We start from the raw sequence: 19,966 nt of genomic DNA on the forward strand, positions 1-19,966 counted from the left end.
GACTTCGGGCGGAGTCAAACTTGAACTCGGCGGCGACGGCCTAGGGTCGAACGCTCTGACTGTTACGGTTGTCGTCAACGTGCCGGCAAAGCTGAAGGCCGCGGCCTTCCGAAATAGAACAACCGTACCGGCTGTGACAAACAGTGTACAACAGCGCACGTTGCTGAGAAGCCGTAAAAGCCGTCACAGCAAACACATTATACAGGGTAAACACTTTAGCCATACGAGCGTGAACCAGGTCCACAGATTACAGTGTGTATTGGTGGTATACTGTATATACAGGTGGGGAGATACTCATCAGTGTGTGTGTGTGTGTATATGCGAGTGCGTGTGTGTGTGTGTGTGTGAGAGAGAGCGTGACTCGGGGACTTCACTTCTCCTGCAGCAGCGCAGGGATGTTGATGTTCCAGCCGATGGCCTGTCGGTCAAAGCCGCAGGTGAACAGGTTGCACGACTGGTTCTCCTCGTTCCACGCTGTGCAACACACCATGCGCCTGTGACCCTGCGTGAGCACACAGACGTGTCGGTGTTATTGCTGCTAATCAGACAGTCCAGGGGTTGCAAACCTTTTAACTTCCAACTGTGACAGCAGCTGTCTTATTACTCACCAGCCAGCAGGTGAGCGGGGCGCTGCTGAGCCAGCATCTACTCCAATCTACCGCTATCACTGCTTATCTAACTTAAATACCGCCATCGTGACGTGACTTTTTTTTCGTCATAAAAAAAGAGCTTAACAAAAACTTCATGCCATCATTCTTTTTTTTTTTAAATTATGCCTCGACAGACATCTCGCTAAAGTGCAATAAGAGCCAAAAACAGTCACATCGAGGACAACTGGACGAGTGACTTACCATTCTGTTGCTGCGCGGCAGTCGGGCCAACCTCACTCCGCTCATGTCGAACAGTCGGACCTGTCGATTGTCATGTGGCAGAGCGATGATCCTCTGGTTAGCAGAGACGCTGATCCTAAAATGACAGATCGATTTTCCATCAGTTAGATCCCATTATTTCTCTGTTGCCTCGGTGACCGGAGCAGAAAATGTTAAAGTGTTTTACTTCACCATCAGTTAACAATCTCTCCCCACACGAATCAACAGCTAATTCCACCAAACCCTTTTCAGAATATTGTTAGGATAATATATTACTGTTAGAAATGGTTGCTGTTGTGGAATTTTAACTATAAAAAAGGTCATTACTATGCATTTTAAGGCAATGCTTTTGTTTGAATGCATGAGCCAATCAGCACGAGGAACAGAAGAGCACACTCAATGCTGCGTTCAATCTCTAGGTAAACAAAGCTACCAGCGATGTCTGTTAGTTTATTTTTTGCTATATTTTTACTGAGTTTTTTTTTTAGGTTAGAAAATGTTTCACGAAATTAATGAAAATATTGGAAATTTCAAAAAAAATGATTTAGCATAAAATACAGCGATATAGCGAAACTCCCGTGGGATTGGAATATAAATTCTGCGATGTACTGAGGGAGTGACAGAAGACCAGCAATATAGAGACGGGAACACTGTAATTCAGTTAGTAACTTGAAGTAACTTATTACTTTTTAAAAGCAACATTTCCAACATTGCTTTCAACTGTTGGTACACTAACAAAACTTTATAAATTAAGGCTCATATATTTGTCAGAGGGCTAGAATTTTAAGGTATCAGGACAGATACCTTTGCACGCAAATTCTCAAATTAAATACATTTTAAAAAGAATTTCAAACTTGTCAAACACTTATCCAGACAATCTTTCCGCGAAGAAGCTGTATCTTATTAAAACTCATCTCTTGTCACAGTTGTGTTTGTGCTCCTGGGCCGAACATGCATCGTCACAACAGCTGCTGGCACCAGAACAACAAATCCTACATGGAACTACAAGACGAGCCAGCGTCACCTCACCCACCTGTTCACAGCTGAGTCCGTGCGGATGGTCGCTATGGGAGACCTCATGTTTTTCAGATCCCACACCTTGACCGTGCGGTCGTCACTCCCTGACACCACGTTGTCTCCTACCGTGAACACCGCGGATGTCACGGTGCTGCAGACAAACAGGGACGAAAAGACAACAACAATCAGGGACAGTTGTGGGACATTTGTCTTGAGTTCTGGTGGAACTGTTTAAAAACTAAACGGGGCGAACTTTTTTATTTTTTTCATCTCTCCCGTTTAAAGCATCTGCCTCTGTGTTTTTATAACGCCGCAGAGGTAACACTTCCTGTCACGCTGCTGTTTAGCTGCGAGAACATTCTCACAGCTAGATGTTCAGTAATGCCTTGATAATGTTCGCACCGCTACACAATGTGAAAACAAAAAAAAAAAAATCAGTTTATACACACACATGCACGCCTGGTGTCCACGCGAGTGCTCCCATCTGACTTCTCAGTTTTTAATGTTAAAATTAAACAAAATAGTCCAAAAAAAAGGAATAGTCACTAAATATATGAAAAAATATGACATACATTTTTTCACAGAAAATGTGAAGATTTAAAGAATACAATACAGATTTAAAATGTGTTAGTAATTCAATATAACATATATATTAAAAATTAGAAATTAGAAATACAATATATAATATTTGTTAGTAATTCAATATAACATATATTAGAAATTAGAAATACAATATATAAGATTATGATGCTCCTAACTGTTAATAAAAAAATATCATTAACATCACCTTTACAATCACTAAATAACAGTCAATTCTGTTTTCAGTCCACAGTAAACGGTGTGTTCTACATTATCTAATTATACGTGTTTAAATTCAAGTCAACATAATAAAGAAAAAAATGAACTGATGATAATACAGATTTCACTCAAGCATCAACAAAGAAAATTTCCTCTCTTTTTTTTTTCTTCCCAATCTACATTCCCATTTCCCTTTTCCCATTAGCTCTTTGATTTGCTGAGTCATTTAACAACTCTGCAACTTGTATACTGGTACAATGAGGCAAAACAATGCAATTAAGTCAGGGGCAAATACATTATTATTATTACCGGCGGATGAGCTCATGTTTTGGAAGTCGTATTTACTGACAGTTATCGTACTGCCATTATTGTTCGTATTAAATCTCTCTTCTTTTATTGATGCATTTTTTTTTTTTGATAATGAATCACACAGTCCAAAAAATGTTTCGCAGCTTTTGAAGTCACACAGATGTGCTCTGCTCAGCACAAGAGCACTGACTATATATATTTATATGTACTATATATATATATATATATACAAAGACACACAGTGGGGCAAAAAAGTATTTAGTTAGCCACCAATTGTGCAAGTTCTCCCACTTAAAAAGATGAGAGAGGCCTGTCATTTTCTTCATAGGTACAGTTCAACGATGAGAGACAGAAAAAAAAATCACATTGTAGGATTTTTTATGAATTAATTGGTAAATATGTGATTTTTCTGGGTTCTTGGCTGACTAAATACGTTTTTGCCCCACTATACATACATACATACATACATAATACATATATATATACTGTACATGTATATATATATATGTTATGTACACATATGTACATATATTATATATACAATGTTTACTGAATAATTATGTATGTACATATATATGTACATATATATGTACATATATATGTACATATATATAGCCTTTATTGTCATTGTAACAATAATAACTAATTTTCATTTTTAGCGGTATTCGGAAGGGGGAAAAAAAAGCACAAGGGAACGCCAAGGATGTATGATTGCACGTTAATGGAACGTGCTAATGCAAGAAGCCATTTGCAGATTTACATAATAAACAGATGCGCGTCTGGATTCTGTAGTGTCTGCGGCTCTCTGTGTGAGCGTTTTTCTTTTCTTTTCTTTTCTTTTTTTTCCTCCTCCTCTAACACGTTTTCTGCCGCGGCTCGGTGTGCTTGACATGATTTGTCCCTGGAGGGAAGCTGCGCGAGTCAGTTAACATCAGTCAGTGAACGACTGTATGCCAGTTGCTCCTCTGAGGCTCTTCTCATCTTCACTCCCTGTACTGTCGGGCTTTCTGTAGCCAGTATTTCCTGCCAGAACTGTCTTCGCATTTAATTCAAACTGACATGATATTAGAGGCTAATTGAAGTACGAAACTTTTACCTATTAGGGAAGCCGGGGCTTGGAGAGAAAACTGCTTTATTGTTATAGGCACCTTCTAGCGCTGCGTCGCACCACCCACCTGGAAATTAGGGGTGTTCAGAAGGAGGCGGAGAGTGAGAGAGACAGGAGGTGTGTGCGGTGGGAGGTGTGTGTAGGGTTTAATCAGACAAGGTAATTGATTAAAAGGTTGATTAAGGTTAAAGGCTTTTTAAAGAGGGTGGTGAGGAGGACGGCGAGCTGTGTTACTTAATGGCGTTTCTGCAGCGACTGTGATAACCAAGGTCAAGACTGAAGACTTAAGGAGCTGGAAAAAAAAAAAAAAAAAAAAAACGGGGGACGTAATGAGGGAAGACTCTCTTCCGCCGTGCTTTGATTTGAAGTACATCAGGGAAATGAGGCACTGAGGAGGGACAGGGTCTCCGAACATTTGCATCTTGATGCAAACAAGACTATGTCGAAAAGACGATGCAGCAAAGCACATAATGCATTTGGACAAACCTGGATCTCACCATCTCTCTTTGTTAGCTGCTGCTGCTTACATAACAGACAAACATGACGCCACAGCCTCGTGTGAAGAGCAGGTCTGGCGTCTCGGCGTGTTTGTTCTGGGCTGTGTTGTTAACTCAGAATGCGCTTGTCGTTGCTCTGCAATTAGGGCGGGCCGAAAGTGACGGAGGCCGGGGTTTTAACAGGAGGTGCCTGGTGCAGTTTTAGCGGCTGTGTGTTCGCTGTCAGGGAGTTTACGGGGTAATTGCGAGTGAAGACAGTGGAAATAATAGGACATTGGAGCGTCTATTCTGGATTCGAGGGCGTGGTTCCACCTTTAAACAGTTCACTTTCTCCTCTTAGCTGTTATTTCTGTTTCTAACGGATCGCTACACCAAGCGAAAAAGAGTCTGGAACAATAAATAAATCAAATGGGGGAAAAAAAGTGCATTTTAATTGCCTAGTCTATTCAAATGTAAGATTTTAGATTGTGTCTCAGGTCGTTCTGCAGGTAAACTTTTTATTACTTCTCTATATTTGTTATTTATGTGATGATGTATGTTTTATATATATATTATATATGTATATACATTGTTTTTGTTTATAATTTAGTAATTGGATTTTACTGAAATAACATAAAGCTCACGGATATCGATGCTTTTAATTTAGTATTTGGATTCAATTGAAATAACATAAAGCTCACGGATATCGCCTGACACCGTGAGACATTGGGAGACGAAGGAGGGAAGTTTTTTTTTTTATTTTCTCATTTCATTTATCTTCGGTGTAAAACTACACTTTATTTTTTTTATTTTCTCATTTAATTTATCTTCGGTGTAAAACTACACTTTCACACCATATTATGTGTTTTAATAGACATTTAAAAACCGGCTCTATCTCCATCTTCACACCTTTAGCTACAATACACATCTCTACCCGAGCTGGGCAAGCAACCGCTAAGTGTCTACACGCAGCTTCTCCTGACACCTCGTTAAAAAAAAAAAAAAAAAAGTGTAAGAGATGCGCGACGGATGGAAAATATATGGATTCAAACTGATAAGACTGTTTCACTCGGGCTCTGCGTCTCGCGATGTGTAAAACTCGGCATACGCCGAAAGTGGTTTTCCAGGACATTGGTGGCCATTTGGGAAGGAATTAAAAAATGGTGGAAGGGGGAGAGAAAGGCGCTCCGTGAAACGCTGGTGAGTAATCTCATTACAGCAATTGTCTATGGGAGATAATTAAAGTGGGATCTGCAGGAATTATACATGTTGGGGTCGCGTGTAATAAGCTCTACATAATCCCCCAACTTGAAATGGAAGGCTGCCAGCCCGTCAGTACACACACAGAAATGTGTCTCCACTGAAGACACACACACAGACACACAGGCCTGACAGTCGTCAGTTTGAAATGAGTGTCTGCAATTGAGTTTTTACATGAGGCAAAGTGCTGAATTACACAGAGTGGGGGATTAACACTGAAAGAAGAGATAAATGGTGTAGGGGGAGGAGAGGGACAGGGAAATATGGGAGGGGGGGCTTCCAAGGAAGGAGGAGTGCTCAGTAATGAATGAGAGGCTGGAGGATTTGGCTTAGAGGAGCAGGGTCTGTAAATTAATGTGGTACTGTCAGTGGGGGGGGAAACAAAAAACACTTCTTCACACAACAAAGTAATGCTACAGCTCCACACTGTGGACAGAAGGAGAACTGCAGCATGTATATGATCGAATATGGCGCGTCATACTCACTCCGTGTGTCCCTGGAAGACGTTGACGGAGTGAATGGACGGGTCTCTGAAGTCCCACAGTCTGAAGGTGGTGTCTCTGGATGATGTGACCACTAAACGCTGAGTGGGGTGAGTGCAGCAGTGGGTCAGCTCCTGGTCATGGCCTGAAAACATTTACAGACAAAAATCACTGCTTCACTCTTCGTCAGAAAAGACTATTTCCACAAGTAAACACCAAACTGAAAGGAACTGTTTTGTTTGTTTTTTTTAACCAACCTGTGAGCGTGTGAACCAGCTCTGAAGTCTCCACCTCATACAAGTTGGCAGCACGATCCCAGGAGGCCGTCACCACCTGCCGACCTCCCACCAACCAATCAGCTGCAATCACTACACCCTGGTGGCTCTTCAATGTGGCTGTAGCGACCCGGACGGTGGGAACCTCGCATGGACCCTCGCCGTCCACCTCTCCTTCCTCTCTGTCTGAAGAGTCCTGGTCGTCATCGCACGGAGCCTGAGGAGTAAAAGAACAGAAACATGTCTATAGATGTTAATTGTGTTTAATATACATTGACAACTCGGATATGAGTCGGTGACTTTTATGAACAAAGTGATTAAACATTCTTCTATTAAAGCGGCTATTTGCATATTTACGTTCCCCTCATTTCTTCAGTTTAGGAGAAATTAAGAAATCTAGTGATAATCCAGGAGAGAACCCTATCAGAGAGTTTTTCACAAGCACTTACACTGACATCTGGTGGTGGCTGTGGGGCAGGGAGCTGCACCATGTAGCGCCAGATGTGAGCCGTCTGGTCCCCGGAGGCTGTGTGACGACAAGTAAGATCCAATTAACTTGTAGCACATTTACATCGAAACAAAAAATTATGATGTAAAAAAAAGAGACAAAGAAGGTCAAAGGTTTGAGAACAAGGTCACAGAAGGTTCACACACAAACCTGTGAGGGCCATCTGCTCCGTGGGGTGGAACTTGATGGAATTGACTGTGGACAAACCATGACACGGAAACCTGTTATTCATCATTGTTGTGTGAGCAAATGTTGACAGACAGACACCTTGTTATCGCTAACAGAATCCTGCAACATATGTTGGATAAGCACACCGGCTGCACGGCAAGTGGCCTGCTGCTTTTATTGTATCAATGAAATTCCCGTTTACCTGATCCAGCGTGACCAGCATACCTCAGCAGACACTTCCCGGTCTCGATGCTCCACAGCAGAGCTGAGTGGTCTGTGAGGACAGCAGGAAGGACAGGGTTAGTCCACTGACACCTCGACAGTAATCAACTCCTGAGGTGAAGACAGAATACTGTTTTGTTTACGTTCCTAGTTCAAGATATAATGCGGTTCCCAAAGAGGGGGGCAGGCACCCTGAGGGGGCACGTGGTTATTACAGGGGGACAGGTCAAATCAAGGGTGGGGAAATTTCACTGACATGTAAATGTTTTTTTGTTTTTTTTTAGAATTAATTTCTAATACAAGCACAAGCAAAACCACTACTACCTTTAGTATTGACTTGAAAGTATTCCTTTTATAACTACAATAAGGCATGGTTGCTGCTACAACAAAAGGCCATACATGTCAAAGAGGTCAGGGTAGTGTCTTGAAGTACCTGCAGAGGCAGTACCCAGGACCACTGGTTGTGTTCTAGTGACGCTGAGGTCCCAGATCCCGTCCCTGTGACCCACATATTCCTTTAGCAGCTGGCACAAGGCCCGGGAACCTGTGGTGGCCTTGAAACTGGACACGATCTGTACGGGTGAGAAAATGGATGGAGGGTGACGGAGACAAGGACAAGGGGAGAAAACTGTAAGTATCGATCACGGGAATATGATTATGGGTTACATTTCAGCTGTCACACACGATGCTTTAGGTTACTGTTGCTCTCTGACAAACCCATTAACATCGGGATACAGTTTGGTGCACCAGCACTAGACCTGCAAAGTAAAGTAAATGCAAGGCAAAGGAGACTTATTCACCGGTAAAGTCAGTAAATGCAAGGCAAAGGAGACTTATTTTAAGCATGTTACAGGTGACCTTAAGGATGTAAGTCATTTAAAATAAATATTTAAGAGTATATTACATTATAAACTACCAAGTTGAAGCGCAGGAGCTTATAAATCTATCTCAACCCTATCATTTGCATGTCACACTTCAAATGTTAAAAATGGTAGATTACAGGGATCAACATGTAGTTTGACCTACTTCGTGACTCAGGCGTACAGAAAAGAGGTCAGTGCAGTTCCATGCTAGACATGAGTACTGTCAAAAAACCAGAGCATCAGACTCTCCAACTGTTGCAAAGCTTCACATGTCACCAAACTGTGTCACGGGCAGTGTTAAGGGCAGGACAAGGTTAATGCCAGTGAATGCACCAGCACTGTGCACTCATGACTGAGGCAGAACAGGTCGATTTAATTGTGAGTTTGGCACACGGCTCACACGCAGACACCAGAGGGTGGGACTGTACTATTGCTTGTCAGAGAGCAATGGCTGCTGCTGCTGTACATGCTACCGTGAGCGGCTGACCACAGAGATGAGCTCGGATCACTAGGGGTCATTAAATGCAGCAGAGAAGCATCTGGTTCCACGTGTCACACACGGTGTTAACGTGCACCCTCACATTCTGTCTGCTGTGCTTACACTCAAGGTAAAGTCCAATACAATTGAGTCTGTTCACTGACAGTGAAAGCACGCGTGTATCCAGCAGGAAAGTGAGAATACAGTTAGTCATCGGCCCCTTCACCCTTAGGCAAAATTAGGTTTTTGGTGCGATTCTCAGCCAGCCGAGGGGTTAGCCCCGAATGATGAAGCAACTGGTTCTGTCAGAAGGTTAAACTATGAGGTACTGTCTTGATCTCATGTTTCCTCTGTTACTATACTTTCCTTAAAAAGGGTACTCTATCTATAAGCTCAAATCAGCTGCATTTACATACAGTAAATAGGATGTGAGAGGTGTTCATAGTTTGGCACTAATTTTGTGTTTCCAGTGTTGATCGCAGGTTATATTCAGGATAACACTGGACTATCAATAGCAGCAGGCTAATACCTTAGCTTTGTGTAAAGGTTGGATGACATATATTACCTTAGTTTAGACCATGTAACAAAGTCAATTGCTGTTTATGTGGTGGTGTTATATTTAATGATGCAAAAACACAGTAGACAGTAAACAAACGATCAAAATAAGAAATTTAAATATTAATTAAAATAGTACTTAGCATAAATAACACCCCTTAATTTAATAAATATCAACCTAATTTGTTTTGTAGTTTAAATACTTAGTTTTATGGTTGCAGGGGACAGATGTGAACTGTACAATTCATCAGAAACTGCGTAAAAGATGATTTGACGGTTTCCAAAAAAATATAACAGATATTGAATTTTATGGACCACTGTGTGAAAATTTGGGACAATTCAAACCTTTGGAATACTACTGGAAAAATAAGGACTTTGACAAAGCAAGGTCGTTACGTACTCCGAATTTAAAAAAAGGCTAAAAATGATCTAGATTGAAATAAAATCAAATGCAGCCGTTTAGAATAACACCTCTGGGACAATGCAGAGCAGAGAAGAGATGAGAGGTCAAGGTCAGACTTCAGTTAACAAGAGACCACAGCTGCTGTCCCGCAATGCTTAGTAAAAACAAACTCAGCATTCAGGAAGTTACCCACGAATCTCCGCCCCACAATTCCCGTGTGGCCACACAGAAAGGTCCACTTATTTTGCCATGGAAAGTGTACAAGCTCTACATCAGGTTTAAAAAAAAAAAAAGAAATAATGTCACAATGCATGGAAAAACAAAAATCAAAATTTTTATTCGGGTAGAATGTTGTTAATCAACACGTGTGCATTTACAAAAACAACATTTTCGCAAAGAATAAATGAGTGGTTCCCAAAGTACGGGGGGTGGGCCTCACTTGGGGGTGTGGAATTATTGCAGTAAAGGCAGGACAAATTAATTTAATATTTATTTTGCCAAGGTGGGAAAATTAACTGATTTGCAATTTTATATTTATATATATATTTTTTTTTAATTTAATTTCAGTGGAAATATCATTTTTTAGGAATTACGGCTTTTTAAATAAAGTTCAGTGGGGTGTAGGGGACATTATCTACAATGTTTGCTCCAGGAAAGATTTGGGAACCACTGCCATAAATGATGGTAGTGTTCTGTTACCTTCCTTCGACTGGACAACTCCCAATGGCTTAGGCAACAACACAGATTAAAATGTTAGGCAGTAACACAAGTTAACAGAGGCGAGGCTACGCACCTTGCTGGTAGAGGCTTTATATGTTGTCTTCAGCTTCTGTGACAGTTGACTTGTGCTGTGGCTAGCTGCATGACAGAGACACAAAAGCCAATGGGTGACCAACTACTTTTGCTGCTCCAGTACAGTCTGTGAGGCTAAGGCAAATTTCTGAAAATGTGGCTACAAATGTGACACCAAATAAAATGCCTATAAATTGACTTTATGAATGAATGTTGATTGTTCCTGGTCAAGGAAGCTTAATACACTTCATCTGAAAGATGTTGGTAGAATTTCCATGACACTGATTTCCAGATTTTATGCACCAATCTTTTTGTGTATTTGCAACTTACAGTATTTATTCTCTGCAAAGTTATACTGTACAGTATACATAGTGGTTTATTTTACAAATAAAGGAAGTTTTGTGATTTATACCCAGATGTTCAGGGATCTGAACATCTGATGTGCAAATGTGTTGCCAAAATTATCTGCATATGTCATGTAGTGACAGGAAAGTGATGGAAGTTATTATTTTATGACACAATTACATAGATTATTTAAACAATTTTTACCTATGATGAAAATGACAGGCCTCTCTCGTCTGATTAAGTGGGAGAACTTGCACAATTGCTGGCTGACTAAATGCTTTTTTGCCCCACTGTATGTGCAGTAGAAACCTAACCTAACCTACTTTGCATTTCAACTGGGCAAAAGCGGAGTCCACTGCGGCTACACTAACCCACTTTGCATTTCAACTGGGCAAAAGCGGCTGCACTGATACTGTGTACCTGTGAGAGTAAGTGCATTCATTATTTATATAAACTGTAGTTACAGTGGAACACCACTTGAGTGAAAAGAGAGACGAGTTAAAATATACATGTGTCTCAGTCTGAGAGCTGCTCTCTGTGGTATTGACCTCAGTAGTCTCATTTGTGGCCTAATTATTGTGTTTACATGTTGTGTTCTTTTTTTTTTTATGTTGAGGCGACTGAATCTATGACTAGTGCGACTTTGTTAACCTGATGTAAATTCTTAATGACTTAAATAGCTCTTGTACTATTTTAATGTGTGCTAATGTTGCTTCCTGTAGATGGGTATTTAACTAGCAATGACCTTTGAATACCTGCATAAACAGCTCAATGCATTTGTAATACTTAGAATACTGGACCTTTTGTTTTCAAGGCTCCCTTGGTGGGGTCTCCTCCCTCGATAGTCTGTCCATCTCCGGTCAGTCGCTCATTCAAGGAGTCGATTTCCCGGCGTACTGTAATGTTAGCACAGTGACAGGGCATCAGTAAGTAAACAATGCCTGTGCACTGAAACCATCTGGTTAGTCAATCAACACTGTAAGGTCAGTACGGTCAGGTAAAAAAAAAAAAAAAGAAAAAAAAAAAGCCAGTTCTCTCTACAAGTTGCTTACGTTCAATGTTTTCAATGTAGAGATTTTCAAACTCGCGTTCAATTTGGCTGAAGAGGTCAAGGAGATTGTTTCGCAACGCAGGGGGCAGCTTGGAGTCCTGCAAATGAGAAAATAACACTTTTTAGACTTCAAATATAAAACATGCACACCTGCGTTATCTAGTAGATAAGAACCCATAACATTTTTTTCAAATATCCTCTTAAACAAATTTTCCCCAGGCACAGACAGTCATCTCTGTATTCACAGTGGATATAATAAGTGCTGCTAAAGGAAGTTTGAGTGACTAATAGAACAAACAAGACAAATCCAAATAAAAAGAAATTTATAGCGATCTCCTGGTTAACCAAGCCTGTGTAGATAATCTGCCATAAGGTCCATACTGTATGTATATACATGATACAGCATATACACCGCTATATTTTGTTCTACAGAACGTCAAGCTACCAAGAATTAAAACACTATACACTGAGTTCAACCGGTCACACTCTACACTTCTACTCACCTCCATGTCGAACGTCTAAAAGTATCCTGCTATCGATGCACACCAAACTAGGGCAGGCAAGCATGCAAAGAGATGTGAAGGCTGCTGTGAACACAATGGACTGAAAACCTGCATTTGACAGCTCACCTTGAGAGCTGCTTCTATTTTTCTACAACCCTCTGAAAGAACAGGAAGCGACACACTCAAAAAGGACGCTTCTTTCTTTTGGTGCATTTTTTTTTTTTTAAACCAACAAAAGTGACATTAACCGCTTGACCGTTCTGTCAGCAGCACATGTCAACACATTCGTAGGGTGAAAGGCAACCCAAATAAATGGGTCAATTAGGAAACAAGGGGCAGTTCTTATGCATTCAAAGCTGCTTAGTTATAGCTTTAAAACCTGCAGCGTACTATGGCTTTTAATGGCAGCACTCAAAACAGGGAAGAAAATGCATTCTTTGTGCAGCATATGGGTTTGTAAAGCTGTCTGTGCATGTGAAAGTTGTGCTTCAGGGGGTCGACTACTGTACTGTACATATATAGAGCCAGCATGCGTTGCAATAGAGCAAAAGGCCTGTTGAAAAGACTAATCAGACCTGGACAAGCAAGCCATATTAAAAGTTGATGAGACAACCGGCCAAGCTAAGCTCCAGCCTAACAGGCTGAGGTTTCAAGGGCATTGTTGGGTAGAGAAAGTAAAATGGAAAAGCCTTCAACGGGCCAATCAATACTGACAAAACAAAAAAGCAAAAATTGTGTATATCTGTGAAAAACAAATAAACTAAGCTCTGTACTCTGTCAATCTGTTTGATTTCGGACACCAGAAAACAATGGACGTGTCTCTTATCTATGACATGACTGTCAATGAGGCATCTCCGCCAACTCCCTAAAGTTAACCACAAAGATCCTGATCAAACATAAACAGTTTTTATTTGCAAGGCTCTTTACAGCAGGAAGTGCTGGCATATCAAAAAGCTAACAGTCATTTCAGGAAGGAAAAAAAAAAAATCAATATTGGCTCAACCTATGTTTGAAGACAGCAAATCACTAACATGACAGGACCAGCTGATAAAAAACATATAACGCTTTTTACCTAGTTTCAATACAAGGAACGTTGGATTTAATCCATCTCAGTTTTCTAAGAACACTTGCACAGTCTGGCTTGTGAAAACTAAGCTGTAACACTATGTTGACGATAAAAAAAGCTGCTCAACCGGCTAGTACTGTATTGGTAAGACAAATAAACAAAGTTTCAAAACACAAAAGAATGACAGGTAGTTCTTATCAGCAGAAATAGACTCGAAGTTTATCTTTTTCAAAGACACGTGTTCATTAAAAACTTTGCTGATCCTTGCCCAAACCTCTGCTATAACACATTTACAAGCTGCAGGTTGTGTTGGATAGACAGGTGAGAGAGAGAGAAAAATAGTAAGGAAATGAAGATGCTTGCTTCTTACCTGTCCCTCCAGCATGTCTCCTCTATGTATACCCAGGGGTCTGTCTTCTGTGCTATTTGTACGCCGGATAGACAAACTGTGTGCCTTTCGTTTCTGCTTGGGGTGGCGAGCTGCTACAGAGCCGCTGCTGCTTCCGCCCTCCACAGGCATCCCTCCTACCTGCTGAGAGGCCCTGCCTCCTGCCTTCCTCCTGGATTGAGCTTGCTGATTGGCTGTATGGTGGGTTTGGTTACTGTTTTGTCCCTTCCTACCTACAGGTAGAGATGACAAGATGAGGTCAAAATTCCCAATCTAAATAGAAAAAACAATGCAGTATGATAGTGCCTGGAAATTTTCAATCTAATTTACATTTCTGCAACACTACCAAATCACCCAACTGTACAAACGTGATTACGAGTCCACGCACCATAAGTGTTATATCGATGTAAACTACTTCAACACCAAATACTACAATCAAATTTTAACGTACAAACAAAAGTGGGGGTTATTGATGAATGCAAAACAACCGAATGTATAACCGACGAGTGTCTAGGCCTAGTGCACCTTAAATATCCACAACAACATCCTGCCTACGTTTGTCAACAGACGTTCGCATCTAAATTTATCAGTTTTCTCAATCAGGCTTCTTGCGTAGTAACTGCAAGACAATGAGATGGCGTTTTTGTGGCAACGCACATAAGGGTAAAAATACATTTTTACCATGTTAAAAATAATATGTAATAAGGAGGTACGTTTACATTGAACATACTGTAACAGTCGCAAGCTAGACATAACAAAAGCCCTAACAAACATGTATTCTCTGTACGCTTTACTCAGAACCTCTAGTTACTTTATTTTCAAATATCCTTACTGTATAAGAGACGTTTGTCGCCTGTTTCTATGTCTCACGACCCGGCATCGTTATTGTACGGAGCGGCGGCGACACTCACCGCAGCTAGTCACCGCCACTGACTACACCCTGGTCCAGCAAGGCTGTGTGAGAACAGTGAACGTTAGGTCCATGCTAACACAGCTAGCAGCCGCAATAGTATCGTCGTATCGGTTTTTAATAAGCTGCAGGTGAAGTGTGAAAGAACGTCCTACATCATTATTTGTCTATGTATCGATATAGCGAGCTGCCATGCGTGACCTGAGTTTCACAAATCCTATAAATTTAATCCAATATTCAGACAAGCCAACATATTTTAATACTTCGTCACGTGAAGATTTTTTTAACCAATCTACTGCTACGCTGTCATTGAGGTGACCAATGGAAAGCTATTACGTCACATACAGTACTGAAGGCTAGGTCGACTGACAACAGTGTTGAGGTGTTAAATGTCACGGTAAATAAGCCCATAAACGATCAAATACGCGTTTTGTTCAGACGAACAAGAAGAGACTCGCTGTGAGTAAGAAAAAATGTTATCGAGTTTTACATGTGTACAGTACGTGTGGCACAATGTGCATACTTAAGTCCGGCTGACATGTCCAGGCTTGGGTGGTGCTGTTGAAGACAGTGCTATGGTCTGATAGCGTGTTCGTATCAAAACCCGGAGCGGAACATGGAATACCCTTCTACTGTGTCAAAATGACATGTTGATGAGATTAATAGACGTAGTGCGTAAAGTATTTAGAGTTTATTTACCTGTTATATTTTTTAATTAAGTACCTTTTGATAGTGTCTTTATACCCTAGATGTTTTATCCGATGGTATCGCATCATGCACATAAATCACCAATATTATTAGTAGTAAAAAGAGTTGGGGCTTAAATATTGTATGTATTTTTAATAAATTAGTACTACTGTTTTGTGTTTTGTCGCCTTGCAAGGTTAACAGACTCAAGAGTCAATATATTTTATCGCACTTGTATTTTGGATGTGGCTTTTTTTTCTTGCTATTATAAGAGCACAAATAATATTATCCAAAAATTAAACTCAGAGGTGTTCAAATAACGTGTTGGTCAATAAAATAGGTTGTGCAAATACATATACGTTTAATTTTTTGAGCCATCTTTCTGCTTGAGACCTAAATGCGAGGTTCGGTAATCCAGAGTAAACAAACTCCACTCCTGGTATTATCTACATCCACGGTCTTAGTCAGTGTGATTGGTTTTACTTTTCGTCAGGCGATGGTGCGGCCAGTGTGGGCGGTGCTGCGGGGAGTGTACAACAGCCGACAAGGTGCCGCTTGGCTCAAACCTAACGTACCTGTTGTCGCTGGAGTGTTGTCACTTTGGAGTCGTCGCAGGCCCGCAGTAATACTCGTCCGTCATAGCACATTTTCCAGGTAAGGTCGGTCGTTCTTTGACATCATTTGTGGTTGTTGACATGAGGCTGGAGAAGGGAAAGCCGCGCTTAAGCCTGCTGACGTTAAGCTGCAGGACTGTGCTATTGATAGCTGACCTTACTGCAGTTTGTCTGTGTGCTTGGGGTAAAAAGATAAAAACACACACTTTCACATTACATCAAAAGTGACATTTGGTGTCATTCTTTGTTACTTTTGCAACAACTTCAAACTGCGGTATTTATTCTATTTGATTCTGCATATAGAAAACAGGTTTAGCTGTTTAGCTATATTATGTCGATATCAGGTTACTATCAATTCTATGAAGACAATAATATACCCTGTCTGAACAGTAGTGTAGACTCATGGTGCTCGTGGGTTTCCTGAAATGCTGTTGACCAATGAGAGCACAGCACATCGTCCACGTGGGTAAGCGTCTGGCGTAAACAAACCACATATAGATGATTAAAGATACTTTAGAGTAGAGATACTCTTAACTGACTTAAAACAACGATGAACGTTTTTGTTCATTTGTTTTTTTTTTTTCAAATCCAACACATCAGTTCCTTAACAAAGCACAGAATGTATTATAAAACTGAACAGCATCTGGTTTTACTTCAGTAAGGTGCAAGGCTTTCACCGTGCTGCCAAGATGCCTGAGGTAACTACAGATCACCTGGATGAGAAGCAGGTGCAGCTACTGTCTGAAATGTGCATCCTCATTGATGAGAACGACCACAAAGTCGGAGCAGATACGAAGAAGAACTGTCACCTCAACTCCAACATAGACAAAGGTTGGTGATTCACATATCTGCACACAGTTGGTCGGATTTGTTTAGAATTACCGTAATACTCATTCCAATTACTTCGATCTTATTTACTATATAGTGTATTTTTAGTAATGGGTTATGTTTTTGTTTTCAGGGATGTTACACAGAGCCTTCAGTGTCTTCATTTTCAACAGGGAAGAGAAGCTGCTGTTGCAGCAACGATCAGACGCCAAAATCACTTTTCCTGGTGAGCGTCAAAAAAAGAACACTTTCTTCATAGACCCTCGCTAACCTGCCGTGCATTTACCTGTAGGTGTGTTTTTGTTCATGCAGGATGCTTCACGAACACATGCTGCAGTCACCCATTACACACTGACAGTGAGCTGGAGGAGAAGGACGCACTCGGCGTGAGGAGAGCAGCTCAGAGGAGACTCGAGGCTGAACTGGGGATCCCCATGGACCAGGTAGTGTTCTCTGAAGGTGTCTGCATTGTCTGTTAATAGAAGAAATATTCGTAATATTTAGGCCAAGGGTAACATTTGACCTCTGTTCTCTCCCTAAGGTCACACCAGAAGAAATGACATATCTTACAAGAATCCACTACAAGGCTCAGTCAGATGGTGTGTGGGGTGAACATGAGATAGACTACATCCTCTTTATGCAAAAGGTAGCAGTGAGACTTCAGGCCTAAAAATACAATACCTTTCTCGGTTTTATTTATGTCATTGTCTAAAGGTTGGGTACTATAGTACTATATTTTTTTTTGTATGTACCATGGTCTTCCAATTTCAATGTACTTACTTGTGTAGTTGAACGCCCAAGTGTTGTAAAAAGCTCAACATCTCTCATTTATGTTTTCCATTGCATCTTCTGCCACCTAGTGGTAAATAATATCTGCAGTAAATAAATAATAGTTTCCTGACCAATTAAGTCAATCTTTTAGTGTGTATTTAACTACACCTATCACTTCTACGCTTTTTGACATTTGTCTTTTTGATCTGTCCCTCTTCCAAAAGGACGTGGACTTGAGTCCAGACCCCAATGAGATCAAAAGTCACTGCTACGTGAGCAAAGAGGAGTTAAATGAGATGTTGGAAAAGGCCAAGCGCAAGGAGCTGGAGATCACACCCTGGTTCAGCCTCATCGCAGAGACCTTCCTCTTCCAGTGGTGGGACAACCTGCAGAACCTTAAACAGTTTATGGATCATGACAACATCCACCGCATGTGAAAGCAATCAACCGGCACTCCACGTACCACCGAGAGAGTGTCGCACAAGGATCGGTTTTCTTCTCATAACAGTATCTTGACTTTGGTACCAGTAGGCTGTTGTGCTCCTCAACTGTGTGGGGGGAAAACACTTATATAATAATGTATTGTGACTTAGGCCAAGTTAGTCCAAACCCTTTCATTTGAATACTTTTCTGACTTTTCTTGCACTACTCCCCCTCTTCTTATTGACAGACACCACTGAAAACTTGTAAGCACAAAAAAACTTGGGTCATTACAACATCAATTTGTGGAACCAACTTTTTCTTTTACTGTGTCATTTCCCTGCTGACATCAGCTGTGACGTTGCACTGTTAGCTAACCGAGCTTCAACAACATTAGCATGTAATTCTGTTATTTAGTAGAATGTAAGTCTGCCTTCTTCTTGCCCTCATTTTGACAGGACAGACCCTTTTGATCAAAGTAGAAGATAAAGATCTTGATTTTGCAAAAAGATACTTTTTAAAATTTTATACACATTCATACCCATTACTGCAAAAATGTCTAAAATGGTCAAAAATAAGCAATGCTGCAGGCTGACAAAAGTATTTGTAGTAATCATGTGTAACAACATCAGTGTGTTGGAAAGTTTTGAACTATATTATAAGATGCATTATATTTACCAAACACTTCACACCTTACAGATGAACCACGCCACCTACCTTTTACATGGAGTTTAAGTTACTTTCTACACACAGCTAGCCGCTCATTGATCTAAAGCTAAGTTCTGTCGGGCACAAGCCAGCCAAATGAAGTGCTTACCAGATGAAGAACCAATACTATGTCTTGTAAAAGATGACGTCCTTTCCTGAAAGATGATGTTTGTACAGCCTTTTTGAAGACCATTAGTAAATGGATGCTAATAAAAATTCACAGATTCGTCTGAAGATGCTGAATATCTGAAATCCGTGAAAAGAAAGTAGCTTGTTTTTATACACACCTGTAAAGTGCCTAAGTACAGATGCTTCTGCTGGAGTAGCCATTTCAGAAAGCTGGAACAAGTGGGATGAGAGAAATAAAGACTTTGTGGATCTGTTGATCTTCCATCCTGATATCTGTCACTGTAAGCAGAAGATACTCTCATTTTAAATCCTCAGTTTTTTTCACCTTCCTTTTTGTAAATGACTTTCACTTTATGTAATCAGAAGCTTTAAAACGCATTTGAATTGAGCTGAAGATAAAAAAAAGGTTTGTATTAGGAGGAGATCAAGTCCAATATCCAATGAACCTGATATTTGATATTATTGATTCACTAAGATTAGAGAGGAACTATTTTTGGGAAGATTTTCATAATAATTTTTTTCCTACACATAAATGTACACTGTGATACTTTTTTAGTAACTGAATATCTTGGTAAAACATAATATATATCAAAAATAAAATTAGAACATAACCTAAATTGTGCCATAATCTGTGTTCATTGTTTTCCAAGCACAAATGTGAATACAGTACAACAGACAGAAAACAATACTTCTTAAAAAAAGGTTATAAAACGGGCGTGGAACAATATTTATGTCTAAAAGGTTTGACTTAATGATAAACAATGGTAAAATACACATATAGACTACGTTAATTAAAGTAGTTTTAGTTACATCATGTCATGCCGTAAGCTAACAGTAGATGGTAGTAGAGCACTCTATCTCACCAACAGACACTTGAACATCAATGTAATGCAGCCAATAATGGACTAAAATATATAACTGCAACTGTACTAAGTGTAGAAAATACATAACGGGGTGGGGTTA

At 40.4% G+C, this 19,966-nt stretch overlaps 3 protein-coding genes across 6 annotated transcripts in view; 1 reads left to right on the forward strand and 2 right to left on the reverse strand.

Annotated features, from left to right (window-relative positions):
• The window catches only part of mkxa (mohawk homeobox a), a 1,121,182-nt gene that overhangs the window by 4,152 nt on the left and 1,097,064 nt on the right, over window positions 1–19,966 (reverse strand). The gene's annotated exons all lie outside the window — the stretch shown is intronic.
• Window positions 80–15,787, reverse strand: wdr37 (WD repeat domain 37). Of its 3 annotated transcripts, none has more exons than XM_008307675.3 (14): window positions 15,370–15,787; window positions 13,919–14,169; window positions 11,981–12,077; window positions 11,729–11,824; window positions 10,585–10,649; window positions 7,926–8,064; window positions 7,473–7,544; window positions 7,253–7,297; window positions 7,044–7,120; window positions 6,577–6,811; window positions 6,323–6,464; window positions 1,903–2,037; window positions 852–966; window positions 80–502 (listed from the first exon to the last, which is right to left on the reverse strand). In XM_008307675.3, exons 2-14 carry the CDS (start codon window positions 14,066–14,068, stop codon window positions 371–373), a joined length of 1,500 nt encoding a protein of 499 aa, XP_008305897.1. In that variant the 5' UTR covers window positions 14,069–14,169; window positions 15,370–15,787; the 3' UTR covers window positions 80–370. The 3 variants fall into 3 exon arrangements, with proteins under 3 accessions (XP_008305897.1, XP_008305898.1, XP_008305899.1); XM_008307676.3 differs by lacking the exon at window positions 15,370–15,787 and adding an exon at window positions 14,848–15,062; XM_008307677.3 differs by lacking the exon at window positions 15,370–15,787 and adding an exon at window positions 14,769–15,062.
• Window positions 15,169–19,258, forward strand: idi1 (isopentenyl-diphosphate delta isomerase 1). The gene is made up of 7 exons (XM_008307673.3): window positions 15,169–15,305; window positions 16,027–16,187; window positions 16,806–16,978; window positions 17,109–17,201; window positions 17,288–17,418; window positions 17,517–17,621; window positions 17,971–19,258. The coding sequence occupies exons 2-7, from the start codon at window positions 16,030–16,032 to the stop codon at window positions 18,181–18,183; spliced, it is 873 nt and encodes a 290-aa protein (XP_008305895.1). The 5' UTR covers window positions 15,169–15,305; window positions 16,027–16,029; the 3' UTR covers window positions 18,184–19,258.

The sequence above is a fragment of the Cynoglossus semilaevis genome, chromosome 3 (assembly GCF_000523025.1).
Source record: "Cynoglossus semilaevis isolate Cse_v1.0 chromosome 3, Cse_v1.0, whole genome shotgun sequence".
Lineage (NCBI taxonomy): Eukaryota > Metazoa > Chordata > Actinopteri > Pleuronectiformes > Cynoglossidae > Cynoglossus > Cynoglossus semilaevis.